This window comes from Lissotriton vulgaris, chromosome 8, assembly GCF_964263255.1.
Source record: "Lissotriton vulgaris chromosome 8, aLisVul1.2, whole genome shotgun sequence".
In the NCBI taxonomy this organism is placed as follows: Eukaryota; Metazoa; Chordata; class Amphibia; order Caudata; family Salamandridae; genus Lissotriton; species Lissotriton vulgaris.
The window spans coordinates 860,216,375-860,231,772 of NC_141696.1; the positions used below are offsets into that span (position 1 = coordinate 860,216,375).

The 15,398-nt window shown below is 48.1% G+C and overlaps 1 protein-coding gene across 5 annotated transcripts in view; it reads right to left on the minus strand.

The window, feature by feature from the left end:
* The window catches only part of SHROOM2 (shroom family member 2), a 724,057-nt gene that overhangs the window by 77,851 nt on the left and 630,808 nt on the right, over positions 1–15,398 (minus strand). For 3 of the 5 annotated variants that reach the window (XM_086934791.1, XM_086934787.1, XM_086934789.1), the window contains 2 exons: positions 12,597–12,674; positions 1–546 (listed from right to left, as the gene is read on the minus strand). The exon at positions 1–546 is cut by the window's left edge and continues 216 nt beyond it. The exons of 1 other annotated variant lie outside the window; for it this stretch is intronic. In XM_086934791.1, the coding sequence (XP_086790917.1) occupies positions 1–546; positions 12,597–12,674 (624 nt within the window). The remainder of the gene's footprint in view (positions 547–12,596; positions 12,675–15,398) is intronic. One more of the 5 variants, XM_086934788.1, reaches the window with a different exon arrangement.

Below are 15,398 nucleotides of genomic sequence, written 5' to 3' on the forward strand. Positions count from 1 at the left end.
TGACTGCTCATAGGTATTTCGGGGAAAGCTGCGGGGCTTTGTGTGTGGGGCGAGTGACTGGTACCTACATCGACAGCGAGGGGAGAATAGGACGGACTGGTCTTCTTTGGCGCTGTCAGTAGAGACTCTGAAGAGGTCGCAAGAGATGAGCTGGAACCACTCTGACGGGTATACTTGTTAGTATTGTCAAATTTGGGTGGAGGTGGCCTTTGAGGGGCAGGGCCACGTTTTTTGTTCAGTACTGTGCTGTCTGTCTGAGGACTATCCTCATCTCGACTCTGCGGCTGGGGGCAGTTCTCAGTCTCGGTGTGTGGGTCAGTATAAAGGAATGAGGGGGCAGTGTTGCTTTCCTGAATCAAGCTGTCCGGTGAGTAGCGGTAATCACTTGGTAATGTCCCAGAGCGGCCCCGGTTGTCCTGTGACACGCCTGTATTTTCTCTAGCATGAACTGATCTATTGGATAGCCTTCGCTTCTGTCTTGCGTTCTGGTTTACAGCGAGCAGTTTCTTTTCAAGGCTGCTTCCTTGTTGCCCAGTGTTGATATGGCTAGAGAAAAGCAGAAGAAAACAGAGGTTATCAGTTTATTGGCATTCCTGTAATTTTTTTGACAATTACATTTTTTTAAACTTTGGATGAACTTACGAAGCTGAAGTCTGCAGAATACCTGCTGGGACCCTCTAAAAAGGACGTTATATCTGCGCTAATGTAATGTGATTGGTTGCAACACTCGTTGTCAGCTCACATCATTTGTGTTGTCAGACAGGATTAGACAGAACTTCGAGTTAACCAAAGCAGTTCAAGGCACATGGCAGGCCACATCATGCGAGTCTTTTTTTTTATTTCAAAGGAAACGGCTTCAGTGCTGGGAATGAAGTTTGTGTCAAACCATTAACAACAAATAGATGTGCATATTCCGAGGACAGTCGGAAATGATGATACATGGCACACAATGTTACAACACTACAGGAAGCTCACGTGCAATAACACAATGAATTCTATGACCCACTTGGCATCCTCTTATCCGGTGAAGGCAGTCAACTGGCTGCCATGTTTGCTTCTCCTCATTCTGAGCAACATCTCCATGGCACAGGTAGGCCCACCATGACATCCAGGCACGTGGAGCTCAATAGGGAGAGTCATATTCTTCCCCATCTGTGCGTTAGAAGACTCAAATGCACTTCAGCGAGCGCAAAAGGAGTCTGGGATTTTACTAATCGCATTCAATATTGTAAGTGCCGTATCTGTAATCTAGTATCAGTGCTTTCGTAGTGGGAGAGTATTACTGATCTACGAACACATGTACTTTATTTTCTTACTACAGAGGTCTTCTGACTCCAAAACATACATGTAATAAAAAAAAAGTCACTACTTGTGTGAAATCATTTACTACAGGTTAGTACTGACCCATTGTGATTACCATCATTCCACCTTCTGCTGTCAGTTTAACCCTGTGATCTCCCCGAAGAGGATGGGAACCCTGCCTGACATTCTGACTCCAGAGACCGGCCATCCATGCGTACCGGCCATTCATGCGTACCGGCCATCCATGCGTACCGGCCATCCATGCTTACCTGCACACACCCAACTCTCACGGCTGCATCTCCCAGTGACAGCAGAAGGTGCAAGCAGGCTGAACGGCATGGAAAAGGCAGGTGTCCTCCCACACTACTCCAAGCCCGCTCGTCGGTCCACCTTCCCCTGCTGCAGACACTGCTAGCAATTCATTGGAGTTGGAACTCATAGAGCAGGCTCAGCGTCACAAATGGGACGCTTTTTATCTGTCCCCGATGACCCAACAAGGTGCTGCTTTGATGCTAGAAATCCTCCTCCTATCCGGAAATACACGATCCACAGTCAAGGAGTGAATCTAATTGGGGTGTTTTTTTGTTGCTCCGCAGCCACACTGGACAAGTAAATTGAGGAGCCTAAGCAAACATAATTTAGTAGAATGGGTTAAGAGACCCCTAACCGAACATGAAAAATTGATAAATTTGCCTCGGAGTTGATGCCCTTACAAAGCCACTCAGCCTGTAGCCAAAGGCATCTATACAATAATGTTAATTAACTGAGGCATGCAATATCCTTATAACCTATATTTGGGTACCTCTCATATACCAACATGTCTTCAGAGCACTGTATCACCTCCAAAAGAGTATAAAAATTACTATCATCTCTCACATAACTTTTCAATATAGTTTCCGTATAGTTAACGTCCTGCCAGCACAGAAATAAAACATGATACGTACAATGCACTGAAAATGTAAAGTCATCACAACCGTGCCTTTTCTTTAGGCAAGTCTGGCAGGGGTTGCAGTTATTACATTTTCACCTGGAACTGGCGTGTGCGATCCAGATAGTAAGAGAGCGCACGTTTTGGGTCCAGACGGTGGAGCCTCTCTTCCTCTTTCGAGGGATGCGGAGGCGGAAAGAAGCTGGGCAAGGTAATGGACTGCCCGATGTGGAAGGCCGTGACAATCTTGGGCAAGAACGAAGGTCTCGTCCGCAACACAACCTTGTCCGGATGAACAGAGAGGAAAGGAGGTGTAGAAGAAAGAGCCTGGAGCTCACTCACTCTCCTGGCAGAGGTGATGGCAACCAGGAAAGCAGTCTTCAAGGTAAGAAAACGTTGAGGACAGTTATGGAGCGGCTCAAAGGGAGCACACATTAGGCAGGTAAGTACAAGATTCAAGTCCCACTGGGGCATCACGAAAGGAACAGGAGGGAACATGTGTGTGATGCCCTTCAAAAATCTATTTACAATCAGGGACTTGAACAAGGAAGGCTGGTCAGGTAGCCTTAAGAAGGCGGAAAGGGCAAAAAGGTAGCCCTTGATAGTGCCCAGAGCAGAGCCCTGCTGGGCAAGAGAAAGAAGAAAGAGGAGATCATCAGAAAGGGTTACAGAGAGTGGATCCACAGCCTTTGCTGTGCAACATGCCACAAATCTGTTCTACCTGCAGGCGTATACCGACTTTGTGGAGGGACGCCTGGCTGCCAGAATGACATTACAGACTTCGGGAGGCAAGTCAAATGGCCTCAACTGTCGCCGCTCAATCTCCAAGCTTGTAGGTGGAGACTGGACAGGTTCGGGTGGAGGACCGTCCCCTGCTGCTGCGACAGAAGGTCCTCCCGAAGAGGCAGACGAATTGGGGGATCGACTGACATGCTGAGTAGCTCGGGATACCAGTATCTTCGTGCCCAGTCCGGAGTCACAAGGATAACCTGGGCCTGGTCGCGCCTGAAGTACTTCAGAAGTGGTATAGGCGGAAAGGCGTACAATAAACCGCAACTCCACTCGCGACGAAAAGTGTGTCCGAGCGAGTGCCGCCTTGGAAACTCCAACGTGCAGAACTGATGACATTGCACGTTCTCTTCTGTGGGGAATAGATCTAACCAAGGCTCTCCCCACTGCTGAAAGAGGCCTTGCGCCACGTCTGAGTTCAGACGCCATTCGGGATCCATCATGCACCGATGGCTGAGTTCGTCCGCCCTGGCGTTCAGGGAACCTGCCAGGTGTTGAACCACCAGGGTCACGCCCTGATGTTCCAGCAATTGCCAGAGACGTAGAGCCTCCTGGCATAGGGTCCACGACCCCACACCGCCCTGTTTGTTGCAGTACCACATGGCAGTGGTGTTGTCCGTGAACACCTGCACTACACTCCCCCAGACAGAGGGGAGGAATGCCTTCAGCTCCAGAAGGCTGATGTGGAGCTGGGACTCCGCCGGAGACCAGAGATCTCCGCCACTCCCATGCGGCCTCCCCAACCCAGGAGGGACGCGTCAGTCACAACTACGTGCTCCGGGTGGGGTAGGGAGAGGGATCTGCCACTGACCCAATCGCGGTCCGTGAGCCACCACTGCAGCTGTTTTGCAGTGCCCTCCGAGATCAAGACATGGCCGGACAAGTTGCCCTGATGCTGGGCCCACTGAAACTTCAGGTCCCACTGCAGAGCCCGCATCAGCCACCGGGCGTGATGCACCGGAAGGATGCAGGAGGCCATCAGCCCCAGAAGCCGCAGCGTCAAGCTGACCGAGACCCGGGATAAAGGCTGAAAGATCGGAGTCAGAGCCTGAATATCCCAAACCCGCTGTTCGGGTGGATAAACCCGAAACTGCGCTGAGTCCAGAACCGCTCCGATGAAGAGGAGCTTTTGAGAGGGACACAGGTGTGACTTCAGCACGTTGATGGAGAACCCCAGCAGATGCAGGAGATCGGCCGTAGTCTGGAGGTGGCTGACGGCTGTCTGGGGCGAGCCCGCCTTTAACAACCAGTCGTCGAGGTAGGGAAAGACTGAAACCCCTAACCTGCGCAGATGGGCTGCGACCACCGCCATCACTTTGGTGAACACCCGTGGGGCACTGGTAAGGCCGAAGGGGAGCACGGTAAATTGAAAGTGCTCGTGGCCTGCCGTGAACCTGAGGTAACTCGGTGGGCCGGCAGGACGGGGATGTGAAAATAGGCGTCCTGCAAGTCAAACGCTACCATCCAGTCTCCTGGATCCAGGGCAGCTAAGACCTGAGCCAGAGTCAGCATCTTGAACTTCTCCTTCCAGAGGAAGCCATTGATGTTCCGTAGGTCCAAGATAGGGCGTGGGCCCCCTTTGCCCTTCTTGGGTACCAGAAAGTAGTGGGAGTAACAACCACACCCTACTTCTGGCCAAGGAACGCGCTCAATGGCCCCCTGGCCAAGAGGGCCGTGACTTCCTCTTGCAGAAGTTGCAAGTGATCCCCCGACACGCGGTGGAATTGCGGTGGCATGGCTGGAGGGGGCGCCTCGAAGGGGAGGGAGTAGCCCCTTCGGACGATTTGCAGCACCCACCTGTCCGACGTGACGGTGCGCCAGTGGAAGAGGTGATGGCGAACCCTGCCCCCCACTGGCGTCACATGGGCCTGAAAGCACGGACTAGGAGGGTTTTGAGGCAGGTGCTGCGGAGGAAGGTGTGGACTGGCCGCGCCGTTGTCCCCGACCGCCGCCACAGCGGTTTCCACGGCCGCCACCACGCTGTTATTCATTCTGCAGCGTGTGGCTGGCAGCACGTGTGGGGGCGCTCCTTCCTCGGCCACAAAAGGAGCGAAAGGCACCCGTTTGCTGTCGATGGGCCGAGAGGCCCAAGGACTTGGCCGTAGCCCTGGAGTCCTTAAATCGCTCAAGCGCATGGTCTGCCTTGTCGCCAAAGAGGCGACGGCCATAATACGGCATGTCCAGAAGAGTGGCCTGGACATCGGCCGAAAAGTTGGCGGACCTCAACCAGGCGTGGCGTCGAACCGCCACTGTCGTTGCCATCGCCCTGCCCAGTGAGTCGTGGTATCCAGCCCACACCGGATGGAATACCGCGCTGCATCTCGACCCCCCGCAAGGGTTTGGCTGAGTTCTGCCCGGACATTGTGGCAGCACGTCCGCGACCGCGTCCCACAGGGTGTGGGTATAGCGGCCCAAGAGGCATGCGGTATTAACTGACCACAGTCCCAAACTGAGGGACGAGAACACCTTCTTCCCGAACTGCTCATACCTCTTGGATTCCCGATCGGGCAGAGCCGTCGGGAATGCGGTCTGGGAAGTGGAGGCCTGGATGACCAGGCTGGCGGGGTGGGGTGGGTGGACAAAAAGCAAGGGTCGCCCGGGGCCGGGCGGTAGCGTCTGGCCACGTTCCTATCCACAGGCGGACCTGTGGCGGGCTTGGACCAAATGCCCACAAGAACGTCACACAAGGCCTCATTAAACGGCAGCAGAGGCTCACTGGAGGTTGCCTGCAGTTTAAGGACCTCTGTGAGGAGGTTAGTCCTCACGGCCGCGACAGGGAGCTCAAGGTTTAAGGCCTTGGCTGCCCGTGTCAACACTACACTGTAAGCAGCCCCCTCCTCCGTAGCCATGGTGGGAGGTGAAGTGTCAATGCCACTGGCCTCCCCAAGCTCATATGTCCAGTCCTATGGTGACTGCACTCCCGTGCCAGAGGGTCCTCAGACCCCTCCCAATCACCCTCGTCACCCATCTCCTGTAGTACGGGTTCAACAGATGGGTCCTGTTCATGGAAATAGAAATCTCCAAATGCCGTCGGTAGCGGCGCCCATCGGCACCGCTCCCGCGCCAGAACCGGAACGGCGGTAGGATCGGGGACGGTGCCCATAGCAGGCGCAGGGGGCGACACCCGTAGGGCCGGCGTCGGCGAGGTCGTGAGGTCGACCGGCAACGACCCAGATCTGGAAGCAGATCCAGAGAGGGCCTGCGGCGCTGGGACCGAAGTCGCCGGCAGCGCCGGGGCCGAAGCACCCGACGGTGTCGGAGCCGAAGCACCCAACCCGCTAGGCCCTCCAGCTGGGGCCGTTGGGCCCGGAGGCGCCATGGAACCCGGCTGAGGAGGGAGGGACCTCAAGGCCATGAGGTACCGCTCGATCTCCTCAGGCGTCGCGTCTTGCCCAGGGACCCGAAGGTGTGGGGCAGGCGGCGACGACTGCGACTCTGGCGAAGCCGCGTGGGTGGTGTCACCCGAACCCCCGGCCGCATCGTGCGAGCGTCGGGGTGGGTCGGAGGAAAGATGATGTCTCTCTGACCTCTTATGCCTCTTACCTGAGGACTTGGATCCTGACGACCGATGACCACTCCCGGAGCTGCGAGGGCTCCGACCCCGCGACCTGTCCCTCGACCTCCCGTGGGACCGGGACCTGGAGCGGCGCGGGGCCGACTGCCGGAGCTCCAGTCGCTTGCGAGACCGCTCTCGCCTAGCTTTGGACGTCAGGGCCCGGCAGTCGGAGCAGGTGCGGTCGTCGTGGTCAAGGCCTAAACACTTGAGGCACCGGCGTTGGGGGTCGGTAACCGACATCAGTCGGTCGCACCTGGAACAGGGTTTAAACCCGGGCATCCCTACCGGCACCGTTGGAGTCGAAGACTCGAGTAGAGAAATGATCAAAAAGATCAAAAAGGTTAGTCAAAAAAGACTAAGGGGTAGAGCTTCTCCGGATCTGCGCTAGCTGGCGCGGAAAAAAGAACTGACGTCAGCGCGCATGGGCGGCGCCTATGTACTCCGACAACGTCATTCCGGCGCTAACGACGCCGACAACTGACACGGAGCCGTGAACGACGCCTGCCGGCACGCAGGGGTATTCCTACGCAAAATTTTCCGGATCCAGTCTGACGCCTGGGGATATTCTAAGGTAAGGAATCTATCACTAACATGTCTCTTTCAGATCTATATTTTCTGATCTCGCTATGTACTCCAAATCATTCTCTTCTTCCTGGTTTGCAATTTCTTCTCTGTCTCCTGACAGTCATCTGCTTCTTAGTGCTTTTTTTTCTTCATCTGCCTCGCTCCCTATTTCTTGCTGCTCTGCTCCTACTTTGTTTTGAAAAAAAAATAATGGGACATCTGCTAATTATAGCAGAATGAGGGTGCCCATAGAGACTCTCATCATTTACTTTTGCAATGTATTGTTTGTTTGCTACTTGCCTGTAAAGCACACTGAACAATACAGATGTTATAATAAATAATATAATACCATACACCAATAATAATAAACTATATTTCTGAAGGTGCTTCAGGATACCCACTTTTACTACTGTATCTTGCCTAAATCAGTTTTCATTAAAGTCTTATGAGCCTTTTGAGCCTTCCCTGTCCTCTTCTATACCCTGTAGTTTGGAGAGCAACTGAGCTTTGTCATTTCTAAATAACACTACATTTGATTTCACACCATCCACTCAGTTTCGAACAGGAGCTGTTCTAAGGTCAGAAAAAATCAATTTTGTTTAGTTCAGCTTTTAATTTGGCAATCTCATATTTTATTTCTCAGCACAGCCGTGAAGTATTGCTCTTGGTTGACAGAGCTTGCTCTTCAGTCAGCTTGATATGAGAGTCTGACCATGGTATTATCCCGCCTCTCCTTCATTAATGTTTCCTAGTAAAGTCTTAGGAAAAGAGTCAGTCCCTGTTTTAGTTGGTCAGGCAAGAGGCATGCCTTAATACAGAGGTGTGATGACTCAACAGTAATAATTATATTTTACCACAGTGGCCTCTTGTGGTGTACTATAACTTAATACAATCAGCTCGGCGTGACTTTAATCAAAACTGCAGAATGCGGAAATCGAGTGCTTACTTCTTTTAATGCACTAGTCACCAAATTTCATGGAAAAGCGTACAAGTGGGAGTGATACAAAAACAAACGAGGCAGGAATATGGGTAAAATATGCAAAATAACTCTCGTTATTAAATGCATCTACAAGCATCTTTTGGACCATAGGTAAGGGGCCTTTATGCTTCAAACCCAGTCAGTTTCAAGGTGGTTGGGAAGATGATTAGTTAAGTTTCCACAACCCCTCATGGGATCTTCTTCATTCATCCTACCACTCTTTCTAGAACTAAAGAGAGTCCAAATGACAGTCTACTGCAGCTCTATCTTTGACAGTAACCATACCTACTGTGGATTACACATGCTCAAAATCTAGATTACGAATCTAGGTACTAAGAGGAACTAACAACAATGAATTTGCAAATTCACGGGGGGAAGAACACAAGCTCCATCACAAATCTGCATGCAAACCCCAGCTCAGCACCCAGGCCAGAAAGGAATTAATTTGCTGCTCCTAGCAAGTCTTCTGGGCTGCACACATTCCCTCCAAATCTTGATTTGTCCATCCCTTGGCTGCCAAAAAGTACTCTCCTCACATAAATTGCAATCCAGATTAGCCCTTGAAAATCACAAAAAGCTGTTCAGACTAGCTTCTCCTTTCACTGCTTAGCACAAGCAAAACCAACCAGACTAAACATTTCTTTTTTATTCAAGGAAGTTAACAACCTTCTGCCACAACAGTGGGCATGGCCAGGGGCAAAAAAGAAACTCGAAGCCAGCTTTGGGGGAAATCAAGTTTTTCCAGCATTAGCATTTATCTAGCACAACCAGGGCATTCATGAATTCACTATTAATATAAGGAATGTTCCTTGGCTGTTTTGAGTAATTTCTGACTACTATTTTGGGATTAATGTCGCTAGTAAATAAACTGTTTCAAAGTCTTTGACCTCAAATATAATCTCATGTAACTATGCTACACTGTTTTCCCTATGTTATGCAACGCTATAGAAATTGACGTAACAATGTTCTGAAACAATGTCCTACCTCATGTAAAGCGCTCTGATACCTCAGGGTCTAGCCAGCGCTACATAGAACTTTTCAAATAAATAAATGTACAAGTAATTCATCTGGAATTATACAAAAACGAATGTAACAAGAATGGGTAGTAAACACAGTTTGGAATCGGACCTAGTAAATGGATTCTTGGAAAGCTTTTTACTTCAGATCTGATATACCCATTTTATATGAAAGCTCATACTAGTAACCTGCTTTTTTAAACATAATCTTTAAAGATTAGGATAACCAAACAATTGCATAGATCATGTATTAATTTTTGTATCATAAAAGCATGATCAGTAAAGAGAATAAATCGATCAACAATTTAAACTCAAAATAAATAAACGAAATCAAACATGGGCCAAATACTTTGGTCTTAGTCTATGATCGCGGTTTACAGATCTCATGGCGCACAATTCAAATCGGCTTTTTGAGATTTCACAGCAAGCTTACCCTTTTTGAATATCAGTATTGTCACTGTTACGTGTACACTATTAAACATATTTTCTGCAGCAGGAACGTCCAGCATCAGAGCCCCCAATTTAGGAGGTCTTTACCTTACACAGTGTGGGAGATTTTAATAAGTGGGCTGCTGATAACCTAAATGGCCTCATGTTTATAATAATAGCCAGGAAGAGTAGAGCACCATTCAATGAGTTCCACAAACCTACATTGTCATGCATTGGCAGCATTTTTATATGCCACTTTTGATGCACAGGTGTAACGACTCACTTCTGCAGGTATATGGGCTACTTCCCTCACAGGGCACTTGCTGTCTGGACAGAAACAACGTCAGCTGTTTTGCAAGTATTAACTACACATGTGCATTAGTAATGTCTCTGCAAGTAGCTGCTACATGCAGTGGCGGCTCCTCTGCTAAGGCGGAGGAGTGTCCCCGAACTGCTATTTTAGTAGTGCATAAAATAAAACAATAACACTAGGACGAATATATAATTTTATTTTTCTATGCGGCATTCAGAGTTAGGGCTGCCTGGGCTCTGAAACGGCAGATCAGAGAGAGGATTGGTTTGCACTCCTCTAAGTGCGCACAACGGTTTGGCTGTCCCTTTTGGGTCAGCTAAATTTTTCAAGCAATGCATTTGAAGAATGCTATGGTGCTTTCCTTAATTGTAAAAGTGTTCCATGAAACTGTATGTAAATTTAAAAACACTTTACTTCCATTTAGTGATACTTTTGATCCATGTTTCAAGTATATATGTATTTTGGGAGTCTGGCGAATCCTTACTGAGTTGTGATGCATAAAGCTGATTAAATTAAATGCCAAGTGTAGTTATTTCAAGGTCTTTCTATAAATACTGAAGTTAATGTGAAGAGATATTTGGCATTACGTAGCATACCCATCTGCCATCAGATTTAAATATGTGTCTACTGCGCTAAAATCGAAACCAGGCTCTGTGACTATGACTGGGTAGACATTTGGGCCAGGAAGCATCTAAGTAAAGCAGTAGTACCAGGCATGATATGGCCTCCTTTCGCAGAATTTTGCTGGTCCAATTCCCTGTTTCTTGTTACACTTCCAAAGTCCACCCCGATTTCAGCTCCAGCAGCAAGGCAGAGGAGGGGTGCCACTGAGAAACTGATGAGCAATGCATCTTTAACACTTGGTAATTTCATTAATACATCAAGTTGCTATGTGAGATTTTTCACCAAACATGGCTCTTTCGCGGACATCAATTTGTGCACGTGTGAGTGTTTTACTTTGGCCGATTATTCATGCAATGCAAACAATAGTTGAATGTTTAGCGATTTGAACTGAAAGTCGGGGCTTGGTTAATGTCTCAACATCACAAATAAAATGATCCAAGCTACACTGGCCAAAGGAGTTTACACTTTTGGCGTATGGTCAGTAGTCCTGTTCTCACTTAGTAATCTGAGTGTTCATCATGACCCTAAAGCAAAACATGATCTTTTTTTGCGATAAAAACAATTGTTAGACATTGACTTCATAGGTAAAGGTGCATGTCCATCAGATCGAATCGAATACATCGTGGGTCACTACATCTCCACTCCATCACTACAATGAGGAGCATCACATTGTTAAAGGCAAGTAATACAAATAAATTATAAGCAAGGTACATTTAATTAAGAAATTAGGTAGCTGTAACAAACATAAATGTTTACAATAATGGGAGTTCTGGTGGGAGAGGTCCGCCCAGCTCCACTGATACATTGTAATATCTTTTGATGTAGTGGCACTCTATGTAGGGATAGACAACCAAGAGAAACACCATCTCTTTGCCATAGCATTAACCCAGTATACAAAGAAGTCCTGTAAACAAACTATAGCCTTATAGCCCACTGCTGAGGGCTATATCGGTTGTTAAAGGCACTGAACCCAACTGGCGAGAGCCTATAATGAGGGTGAGTGCCTTCAACGACTGGTATAGCTCGAGGCAGTAGGGCTATAAGGCTTTAGAACATTCTAGCCACTAAAGTTAGAATGTTCTCAATAGGGAGAAACAGATAGACAAACAGTAGCAGGTTGGCACAGAAGGCTTATAGCAACCATTATGAGCCCGGACCCACTCTATTGTCTTCAATGGAGCTCTCAACATTGCAATGTTCTAATATAGCTTTACAGCCCGCTGTAGCAGGCTCTACCAGCCTTTAAAGGCTGGGATCAGAGTTAAAGGCCAGGGCCTTGGGCTCAGGCCTTTAACAAGGAAGAGGGCCTTTAATGGCTGCAAGCCGGCTACAGTAGTCTTTAAGGCTATTAGAACATGCAGCCCCTAGAGGTCAGACTATTCTAATTTGTAAAACATAGCCTCACGGAGACCAAGGGGGTTGAAATCCCCTCGGGTTCCGTGAAGCCTTTGTTAAACATTGGAATTGTGACGCTCTGGGTTTCTACCGGCCATTAGAAGCCCGGAGCACTCCATTGTTTTCAATAAATAGCTCAACATGCCAATGTTCTAATAAACTTTTATTCACAAATTTTAATAAGAATTTCATGTAGAAAAGGCTGCTCATCAGACAGGCTTGGTGCAATTAAACAAGATACAAAGCAACAGGGTATGTATGAGAGAGTATCATGGCAGATGAAGAGGCAAACAAGTAGAGAAAGGAAGGTAGTGTGGGTGAATGACCGAGAAAGGAAAGAGATAATGAGGACTAGGTTAACGAGCAATTCCATGTCATTACCAGTGACTCTTGACCAAGTGAGCTGCGCGTTGCTACGAAAGATGTTGTTAATTTGAAAGACTCTGCACAAAGGATCCATTAATGTGAGTATGGGATCATTGTTGAATATTCACTGTGTACTATCTTTCCCGACCAGTTGATGTATAGAGTGGAATGTGTTAGGTTATGACGTGAGAGGGGGAGGAGATACCATGCATAAAAACGTCATGCAAAGGAGGGTGTGGCATGCTTTTTTAACAGGCAGCACAACAGCCCGGTGCAGACCCTAAATTGTGCAAAAAAAGAAAAGCCATGTCTTAAAAACAGGAAAGCAACAGTACCTCTGAGACCCAGAAAGCGTGAAGGTTTGTTCTTTATTTAGAGGCGGCTGCAGAGACACCGTGAGCTTAGAGGAGAAGCTGCAACAGAAAGCAACAATGGTAAACTTCATTATAAAACCGCCTCACAAAGTAAACACTGGCGGACTTTGAACTGCCATGTTTCTTCAGCTCAGGGCTAGTAACTTTCGATGTTTGATCAAAGCGACTCTACTCCTGCACAGTAAAAAATCAGAGAAGTGCACGAATAAAAGTATGTTATGTTTAAAAACAAATGTGTTTTTGGAAGATTACAGTACTGCATCTACATTTCTTTTCTCTGAGTTTAACCAGCAGATGGAAAGGGTCTGTAATGCAAATATCTCCCCCCCCCCCCCCCACCAATCTGGTCCCAGTATGCTGTGCGCGCTAGAGTACAACTCTGTTGAAATATGGCACAAGCGTGAACAGTGATTAGGCAACACCGTAGTTTCTGCATTATGCCAAAACCCCTTTTTTTTACCATGTCGAAAAAGCGGTGCCCTTGTTCTAAGAAGCCATACTGACATCAGGGGATCAAGTATAAGTTCCCAAAACAGAAATACGCCCGCCCAAGTCACGCCTATAGACACACTCATGTGCACCGGGGGTCCAAGTGCCACGGATCTGCACAATGCTCACGCCATCTCATGACATCCTCCTCGGATTCCCTCATGATCACCGGACAAAAGTGCCCTTCATCTCTCTATAGCCCCTCTCTCACATACATTTAATTTGTCTTAAAGCACTGGTAAAGGCTGACTTTACTAATAAGAATGTTTATTTACCCAAACCAACCCTTTTCAGCAACATTAGGAATAGATCATGAAAGACTGAGAAAAAACATAATGACTTAACCTATTTGACGCTGTTTGCATGTGCTCTTTGATGACAGAGAGTAACAGTCACTGTTCTAAATATGGGTTGTATCTTATAAACAGCGGCAACAAAAGGATCTGTGACAAAAGCAGTAAACCACTCAGCTAGCCACAAAATACAGATCTATGATCTGCACTGTACACGTTCTTTGCCGCAGGCATATTAACTAAGCCTGGGCGAAGTTCATGGAGTTCCTCCCAGAACTTCGCGAAGTGCAAAAAAGAACTCCACCACGCTACGCGGAGCTCCGCAAGCAGCAGAGGTTGTTAAATAAATGCTGCTTGTTTGATTTTCAGTGCCAGGTGCTTGTCCACACTGTGCAATCAACACCCACAGCCCATACACAGCGCAAGCGGGAGCTGGAGCTGCCTCCTTTCTGTCGCTCGAGTAGATTTTTTCGTGAGCGGCAGCTTTCTCAATGCGAACAGATGGTTTCTCAATGTGGGCGGTCGCAAGCATATGCCGGGTGGTTGATTTTCCATGCTCGCACTCACCAACTTGATGTTGACGATCACGAACAAGGATAAATCCCGCCTGGAGGTGGATTTTCCTCGCTCACGCTCGCCAACTTGATGTTGACAAACGCGAGCGAGGAAAAAAACTCCGCTCCACTACGGGGAGAGGAGTTTTTTTAGGAGTGCGGAGTGTGGGAAACTGCAAACTCGGAGGCGGATTTCACCGCCCAGACTTAATATTCACCTGCTGCGCTACTTTATGGTAAGTCAAAACTGCCACTTTACAAAACTCTGGTCTCTCTTTCTAGCAGGAACAATCTTGACAATTTTAATGCTGCCTGAAAACTGGACGCACAAGTAACTATGCAGCAGGTGTTTTTAAATCATAAGTTATTAGTAGAAACACAGCCCCCCTCTCCCTAGGTCAGCGGCCATTTAGGGTGCTCCAGCCTTACTGCCCTAAAACCGCAGGCTGTGGAAGTGCGGGTGGTGCAGCAGAAGGGCCGAGAAACACGGTTCCCGGCTACCCTAGTGACTAGGCAGAAGCTGGGTGTGCAACGTTTGTGCATATTCATTAACTGGTAGGCACGTGGGCTATGGTTTCATCTACAGGCCACTATAGAACCTCGAAAGGGCCAAATAGGCAGAGAAATTATTTTTCTTTCTTTCAATGGGGAACATTTTACGGCGCCGCCTCTTGTCTGGGATAAACGCTTTGGATATTTGTGGTGCACAAACACACCGCTGCAGGGCACACAGGTCAATGAAGTAAGGACGCTAAGACTCTAGGACAACGCCTTTGCATCTGCACGTGAACTGGATGTGAAGTCATGTACAGTCCCCCACCTCAATTCCCCATACTTCGATGCTTGTGAACTAATGTAAATTCATGCACATTTAAATGTCCCCTTCAGATGCGCAATTGAAGACTTTTTAGAGACATCACCCAGGCATTCTGCAGATTTTCACTTATGCTTTCTTGCATTTATTCAATTTTCCCTACATGCACTGATAAACGTTCTCATCGATATTTTTGCATAATTTCACTGCACTCAGCTCCATGTTGCTTGTCTGCACACTGCTGGCATTCCAACCTATCTTGATAGAATCTACACTGAAAATCAACTCAACAAGGACACAACAAAAATCATGTGCTGGGGAATGCAAACAAGGATGGCAAAAACATAAAGGTATCCAGGATAAATAAAACATTCAGCAAGTCCCCTCTTCACGTGTCCAGGCATCACATTTACCTCATCTCACAAATGGAAAGCACTTTTTAGGGCTCGCCTGCTGATGCGCTTCTGCGCATCGCTGGCGAAGCTCTATTACGGCTTATCCAGTGTTGATCCACCACTGGCGATTCCACTGGCGATTTCTTCAAGTGCATGTGCTTTTTAGGTCATTGCGCAAGCGCAAGCCCTAAAAAGCTCGTGCACAATGCCACCAGCCC